This window comes from Bidens hawaiensis, unplaced genomic scaffold (genome assembly GCF_021521415.1).
Source record: "Bidens hawaiensis isolate Kalapana, Puna unplaced genomic scaffold, B.hawaiensis_p1.1 tig00012057_1, whole genome shotgun sequence".
Classification (NCBI taxonomy): domain Eukaryota; kingdom Viridiplantae; phylum Streptophyta; class Magnoliopsida; order Asterales; family Asteraceae; genus Bidens; species Bidens hawaiensis.
In genome coordinates this window covers 322,773-331,642 of record NW_027491968.1, presented here as the reverse complement: position 1 = coordinate 331,642, position 8,870 = coordinate 322,773, and the positions used below count along the sequence as shown (strand labels likewise).

At 29.4% G+C, this 8,870-nt stretch overlaps 1 protein-coding gene across 1 annotated transcript; it reads left to right on the top strand.

The window, feature by feature from the left end:
- The first annotated feature begins 5,891 nt into the window (after window positions 1–5,891).
- LOC143539809 (S-protein homolog 29-like) lies at window positions 5,892–6,371 on the top strand. Its single transcript, XM_077033016.1, has one exon. The coding sequence runs from the start codon at window positions 5,892–5,894 to the stop codon at window positions 6,369–6,371; it is 480 nt and encodes a 159-aa protein (XP_076889131.1).
- The last annotated feature ends 2,499 nt before the right edge of the window (window positions 6,372–8,870 follow it).

The following is an 8,870-nucleotide window of genomic DNA, read 5'->3' as shown; positions in this document are numbered from 1 at the left end:
GCCATTTATAAATGGAATATGATTTCTATTTAATAAAAAGTACTATTTATGTATAGAGAACGAGATTTTAAATCTCGTGTAACATAGAATAAATATAATGTTAATAAAAAAAGTCATGTTAAATATCTAAAATGTATTGGTTTATATCCTTATTAGCTTTTATCCTCGTATTATGGGGTTGTTTTACATTATTTATTTCTAAAATATATATTTTTTTGGATTCTAATCTTATTTATTGTAAAGAATTTAATAATATATCTAGGATTTGATGATAAAAGAGTTTTACAAATAAATGAGATGTTATAACCCGGTTTAAAAGCTATATAGGTTTGGTGAGACCCATGAACCGCTTATATCTTTACTATAAATTTGTTTTCTTAATTATAACTAATATCTTTTAAAAAAATTGGATATTACTTTTTAATATATCCCTATTTTATAGATTTTCATATCAAATATTTGGTGGGATTAATTTTTAATTTAATGAGATGTTATAATGTGTTTAAGGGCTATCTGGGTTTGGTGTGACTCATACCCGTGAATTCGGGTCAAATGCATGAGAAGTCTTTATTTACAAATGAAACAATCCGGTAGCTTGAGTAAATGTAGAAAGCAACCAAAGAGTTTTTAAATGTTTTGTTTATATATATATTAAACCAAAGAGTTTTTAAATGTTTTGTTTATATATATATTTAAAATTTAGTATGAGGCGTATATATGTGATTTGAGTGAAGTGAGAGGTGGTCTAACAAAACAAAACGAAATGTACAATATATGCCTTTAATTTTTTTCCCAAAGGTAAAGTTCTTTTTATTTTTTTTATTTTTCGGGAGTTGAACTCAGTAACTTTCAGTGTTTAAACATAATTGCAACTTAATATCCGGCCCGAGACTTGTAGTCCGAACTAGGGCCGTCTAAACCGCTCGACGCTCGAACTTGCTCGCCGCTCGCTCGCAAATTGCTCGGAAATGCTCGCTCGTTTTTTCGCTCGATTTATGTCACACCCCGAAAACCTTAACTTAACACAGCGGAAGTCTTAACTTTAATTCGTTCGGGTTATGACAGATACCGATAGTCAACCATAATAACCATTTAATAATAAAAGCATCATCTTTTATTATAAGAAAATATTTTACAACATCAGAGTTTATTACACGTGCTGATGCACGGTTTACAACACATCACTTTTGTTCAAACACCCCACGTTCTCGTTTCCATGCCACCTCGAAACCTTCACTTTCCTGCAAAGCATATTTAAATAATATTTGGGTCAACACGAATGTTGGTGAGTTATTCCTGAGAAGAAAAACTTATTATATAAATATAGACAATTTATATATAAACAACACATGAGTATAATGGTGTACGGCCATTATACTCCCAATTAAAGACCGATCATACACGGTATAACACAATAACGAAACCCGCATTTTACCTTTAAGCACAAAAAGAATTAGTTGTAAACTAGCTACGAATACAACGCGTGTATGACTACCAATTTGATAACTCGAAACGTACCATACTCGAAATATTCCCACTTTTAACCCAACGCGAATGAAAGTGGGGGGCGTCACCCCGATAGATCTACCAACATTTCTGTGCCCTCAATTCGGTTAACAGTTATTTAACCAAATTGATTCATCCCACAATAACGACAATTTGTAGTATAATGCGCTTTCAAAACATATATATAAATACAAATATAAGTATACAATATGCTTTTCGGAGGAAGAACTCACCTTTGATTTCGGGGTTTCGAATAAACGCTCGTTCCTATATTAGTACACGTACGTTAATTTTAGGTTTGACTAAAATATATATATTCTTATTCTAAAAATCCACACAAGCACATAACACGTAAAGTTTACTACTTATAATCTTATAATTCTATACTTAAAAATATAAACAAGTAATAATCAACTAATAATTGTTTTATTTAATAATTTAATTTAATTATTAAAATTTATAAAAATTATTACCTTTAGTTGCTAGAGTGTTTTGAAAAAAAAATCAAGTTATTATTTTATTTAAAATTTTGACTCTATTATAATCGGTTTTGTCGGTTTTGCCGGTTTTGTTGGTTTTGAGCTTAAAAACGAACCGGTTGTCATTTTTATGAAACTTTTAGTTTTAAATTATCTAGAACACTTTTTATATAGTTTTTAGTCAAGTTTTATTGGTTTTTCAATAAAAATGTTTTGGTTTTTATTTTGTTGCCAATTTCTTAAAAATGTCAATTTTTAACGTTTTCGTGTCGGTTTTCGCAACACGAACCGTGTTGGTTTAAGTTTTGCTATTCTTGACTTTTCTTATACTTTAACTTATGTTAAATATAAGAATATTATGACTTTGGGAGCTGTTTTAATTTAGTTCCAAAAACTCATGTCGGTTCACCTTAAAAGTCGAACTTTCCGACCGTTAAAGTCACCGACAAGCTATTTAAGTCACAATGTCAAAACCAAACCATTTGGTACAGCAAATATCATATAATAACAAGTAATATATCATCACATCCATGTTTGATCATCTAGCACCAAGTATGCACACAAAACAAATTTTTAACTACACATGTTCAAGCCTTAGCTTAAGTTTTCAACTATACAATATACATGTTATTTCTACAATCTCTACAAGGTGTTTATGTATCAAAATTTCCAGATCTTATTAACCCATATTAACATCTTATTTCATCCCATTATCATCTTTAAAACAAACACATTCTTGATTCTTTAACAACAAAGTTTCTTTATTTAGTAAGTTGTTTGCTAATTCAATTATTGTGTTAGCTAATCAATCCTTTAATCATGCATCCTATCTTAGTTTCAAGTTGCCATTAATAACAAATTGATCACATTCATCACAAGTATTCACATAAAAATCCAAATTCCAACTTTTCTTAAATTAAAGTTTCCTTATTTAGTAATTTTAACAATCTTTGTTAATCTTCAAGTTCTAACTATTAATTCTAGCATATAACCTCTCTTACTTTCAATTAAGTTATTCCATATCACTTTTGATTCATCAATCCATCCAAATCCATAATTAATCCAAAACCCAAAAATCCCCAAATTTCAATTATGAACAAACTCTTGTTTTGTTTATCTCTAACAACAATTTCTCAATAATTCATGTCCATATTAGCAATCCTTTTTATCAATAACTAACCAAAAATTCTTCCTAACATTAAACACAAACATCAATTTCATTCATGATTACACTTAAATACCAAATATTCAACAATGTTTCTAATTAATCTTAACAATCAAAGTATGAACTTCAAGATGAATATATGTAAGTATAAGTGGGTTTAATCCTTCCTCTTACACATACACACATACTCACGGCTCATACACACATATACACATACTTATTCACATTATCAAACTTTCAAGCTCAATCTCAACTCAAGAACACCTAATTTAACATAGTTAACCCAAGAAATCAACTCACAAACAAAACTTACTTGTGTTCTTGAAGATCTAAAGATGAAAATGAGAGTGTGGTGGGTGTGAATGTGATGATCTTTCTCCTAATCTTGTTTGATCTTTCTTGTTTCTTGATTAAAGCTCCATAATTTTCTTAATTATGATTATTATGTATGTGTGTGTTAATATTTGAATTTGTGTGCGTGTGAATTGTGTGTGTGTGTGTGCCGTGAGATATAAAGGAGAAAGAGAGATGAGTGTAGTGTGATGAGTTGGGTAGTCTATTTGGTATGGTGGAGGGTGTGGATCAACATAGGCACACTTGTCATCATCTACCATTTCCAACACATGTCTTGAGTTAGGCTTAATGATTGAAAATGGTTTTGAGAGAAACAATGGGTGGGGTGGTTTTGAGTTGGGTTTGTTAGTGGGTATTTAAACAATAATCTTAAGTTTCCGTTTTAACGTCTAACGGATTTTAGCTAATCAAACGAATTCCGTTCCTAATAATTTTTGTCAGACTTTGAACGAAATTGGATTCTAGATAATAGAAGCCTAAGAAACTAATTTTTGGAAATAGTTGTCGTTGGGTCCGTACCGGGTCGTCCACCGACACTTAGTTTACTTATTTTGCAATTTTAGTGATTCAAGCCTTCTAAAATTAAGTTTATACATTGTCTCTAATACTTTAATAAGTATTTTAATTTTTCGAGATCATTTGGCCTCTATAAGGATTTATTTACTTTTTGACTCATTACCCGAGGTTATTCCACGTCAGGCTTGTTAAGTGGCGATTTTTGCACTTTTTGTTGACTTTGGAATGTCTAGATTACTAATAAAGAAGATTTTTCTCATAATGACGAAATTTTTATTGCTAATCGAGATTATAGTAGTCGCGGTTTTGGCTAATTTTTAGCCGGGTGTCACAATTTAAACGAGCCGCTCTGCTAGGTTCGGTTTGTAAACGAGCAAAGGTCTACTCGGTTTGGTTCGGCTCGAATATTTTTAATTTATTTTATATAATTATATATGAACAAATATATAAATATATAGACAACATACATAAAATATAAGTACACAATTTTTTAAATCCTTATAAATTTTTCGTATTCCACTAATTTTATAGTTTTATTAGTTTGATTCGAGTTTTCAGAATACTAAAAGTTTGTTTACATGTTCATTATATTTCATTTCAAATTTCCTTCTCATAAAAATTTACAACATATTATACGATTGTCTAAAAACTACTAATTTGTTTACAAAATATATTATTTACAGCATTCAAACTTGTTTTTTACTGAAATCTTTAAAGTGAAAAATAAATAAAAAAATGCTCGAAATCGCTCGATGTTCGATCGAAAAATGTTCGGTTCGATTTTGGCTCGTTTCGTTTTTTGCTCGGTTCGAATTTCAGCCGTTCGGTTCGGTTGTAAACAAGTCAAGCAACAAGCAAGCTTTCGTTCGATTCGACTCGGCTCGTTAACAGCCCTCGTCCCAACTCTCAATTCAACCTAATTGCAATAGACATAGCACCGACCCAAATACCTTCACAATAACTAGACACAAGCCCATTTTTGTACATTTAATAATCTGGCCCAATCCGATGTAGTATTGCGGCTCGTTTGATTATCTATAAACCATTATATAAATATTACACAAGTTACGTAATCACTTATTTATATTTAAGGTTTTAAAAGAAAAGGGGGCTAGCGGTAGTGGCAATGTTTAGATAGCTTTTCCTAACCATTATTTTTTAATATAATCTTTTATTGTTAAAAATATGAAAAGCTTGTTGTCTATTTAGTATTTACCTTTCATTCCAATATAAACATTACTCCATAATGAATGAAATAAGGTGAGGATATCTTATTCTCGAGGATAACCACAAAGACGCTAGTTTTCAACCATATTTATTTAAACATTTTGTTTTTGTCTTAATCTAAACTTATTAAAATTTTCTAGTTGGTGGGTCTTTAATATGAAATGAATGTGATAATTAAATATTTGGGTAATAATTAAAAGAATTGGCGTATTTATTGAAAATCATTTACCTAGTATTTATTTAAATATTTATAAAACCACACACCACGTTTTAGGGAAATAAATAAATAAAAAATCACAATCTTGACCAATAAAGGTAATAAATTTATGGTTTTGTTCATTAAGGGCATCTAAAATAGACTCACAATAGAGTAGAAAACAACTCGTCACGTAGATTAATAGAGTTTAACCGGTAAGATGTAATGGCTTCACACATAATTAGGATTTACCTTTGAGACAATTATCCGTCCAATGTTGTTAGGCTGACGGGAGTGCCCAAAACGCCTTCCAATAACGGTTTCGAGCGGTTTTTACTTTATGTGGCACAGAGGCATTAGACCATTAATTGCATGTCATATATTCAAATGAAAATTTCATAATTAATGCCAATTAAATGTATCTTCTTCTTCTACAAATAGCACTCCCATGCCGTCAAAATCCCAATATTTTCACATCATGAAAAAATGGCAAGGCTATTTCATTTTCTTTTTCACGTTACACATAGTTTTGATGTTCATAAAGTACCTCCACACCCAACATGATTTCTCCATACAAGGTAGTGAATATCAGATTCGTGTTGTCAACGGTTTCACCAACAACTCTTCTGTCCCTCTAGTCATATGGTGCACCACACAAGATGGTGATATAGGCGGTCGAGCCCTTCAAGAAGGTGACGACTACACTTGGTACACTAGGCTCACGTTATGGACTTGGGCCCCAACCCCGACTTACTCTTGCACCATAAAATGGGACACAACCAGGAAGACGTTTGAAGCTTTTCTGCCACACAGAGATAGAGTCAGGTGTGGAAGTCGTAAGAAATGTTTGTGGTTGGTTAAGGAAGACGGGGTCTATTTCAGTGATGACGAGTCTGACTGGGTTAAGGATTATTTATGGATACAATAGTCGTATGTGGTTCCCAACCATTTTATCAAAGAAGAAATGATTTTGTTATAGCTCTATTTAGTTACTTACCATTTAAAAGAGAAAAATAATTTTTTTTTCTTGTGGTTTTCGACTTAGGCAATTGGGTGTGGGTGCGGAGAGGGGCATCGTGATCCGATGCGCCCACCATCCCGTGTATCCCTCACGCAGGCCATTCGATTGCTTTGCTCTCTCTACAATTTTGTTTTATTTTTTTAACACAAAAAATAAAGATGAAGGAATGCTTACATGATGAAAAGGAAGTCGTCATCAGTATCGTACTCAGTAAATCACACTAATAGCAAAGTTATGGTAGGGTGTGAAAAGAGTAAAATGTAGGCAGTCTTACCTCTACCCTGTAGGAATAGAAATGCTGCTTCAGGTGAGACCCCCGGCTTGATAGTAGTTTTGCATCAAGACTTGGGCATAAAACACATAAAATTCAACGCCATCGCATGATGCCTGATTAATCATTCGTCACTGTTAACGTTATTTTCACGAAATTTGGAAAAATAACGTCAAAATTAGTGCAATTTCATTTTTTCCACCCAAAGGCCCACACATATATATATTATATACGTGCATCATAATCAGGGCGTCATCCACGACGTCATGATGATAAAGAGATGATAAAGAATAAAGAAAGGAAATGAAGGAAAGGGAGACCCATTTAATTATTTTCTTTCTTTTAATATTTGCATAATACTAAAAGCGTCTTTCTATACTTGTTTATTTAGAAAAAATCGTGGTATTCAGATTTCGAAATTGAAACGTATTCGGACTGAGGTAAGTTGCTTAAAGTGACATTTATGAAGCCTACACAAAGACATTATTTTTTTTATGAAAGTTTTGTAAGCCTTTTGATGTTGCAAACAAGTGACATATTAAGTTTTCCACTTGCCTTGTGTTTCGATGTAATCACTGTCTTGTTTATTACAAATTAGGTTAGGTACTCGTGTAGAACACGAGTTAAAATAAATTAATTTATTTAGAAAATAACACAATGTGAATATAAAAATATGCTCAGCATATAAAAAAATATAATATATGGTTGAATAAATTATATAATACACGATATGAAAATAAAATGTTGAAATTCTGTAAATCTCTAAATATTTTTTATACAATATTCTTAATTTACTTTGTAACTTTATCCTTCATATTAAAATTAGTAGTTTTACTTTATTTTTTGTTTCAACTCTAGATAATGAAATATATAGCTGACCATGTGTTAAAACAGATTTCTCAAAAACAAACAAACCATCTAAAACTATTGATCTAAGCTTTTATTAATCTTCATTGTAAAACAAAAATAAGTGATCGTTTCTTTCTTTCAAATTTGAAATTAATTATTTTATCGAAATCAAAGTGAAAATTCATTACTTATAAAGGCTTAATATTAATAACTAATACAATATATTTATATAAGATTAAATAATATATTTATGGGTATTAAGTTTTTTAAACCAGGAAATAATTATTAATTAAAGAAAATAATAGATTTAAAAGAATAAAAGAATAAAATATAAAACTATTAATAAGAAAAAAATATATATTTAATTTGAGAGATAAATGGGAAAATTTTGTAAAGATCACTCATGTGTAATGACATACGGCATTAAGACCCTTGTAGAACACAAGTTAAAATAAATAAATTTATTTAAATAATAACACAATACGAAAAACAAAAAATATCTTCAAAACATATAAATATATAGTATATAGTAATATAAATTACACATTACATAACATTGAAAAAAAAAGTTGTTGAAAATTCGTAAATCTTTAAATATTTTTTTGTATAAAATATTTGTAACTTTATCCTCCATATTAAAATTAATAGTTTTACTTTGTTTTTTATTTCAACTTCAGATCATGAACACATAACTGACCATTTGTTAAAATAGGTTGTCTAAAAAACAAACAAATCATCTAAAGCAATTGGCGTTAACTTTTATTAATTTTTCATTGCAAAACAAACATAAATTGAAAATTTGTTTCTTTGAAATTTGAACTTAATTATTTTATGTAAATGAATGTGAAAATTCATTACTTATAAAACCTTAATATTAGTAACTAATACATGTATTTATATAAAAGTATATAATATATTTATGTTGGTATTAATTTTTTTAAACCTGTAAATAATTATTAAAAAAAATAAAATAATATATTAAAAAGAAAAAAATAATAAAATATAAAACTATTAATAAGAAAAATATATATATTTAATTTGAGAGAGAAATGGAAAAATTTTGTAACGATCATTCATATGTAATGGCATACGGCATTAAGACCGTGTAGAACACGAGTTAGAATAAATAAAATTTTTAAATAATAACACAATTTGAAAAACAAAAAATATGCTCAAAAGATATAATATATGATAGAATAAATTACACATTACACAATATAGAAATAAAAAGTTGTTGAAAATTCAAAAATATCTAAATATTTTTTTTGTATACAATATTTGTAATT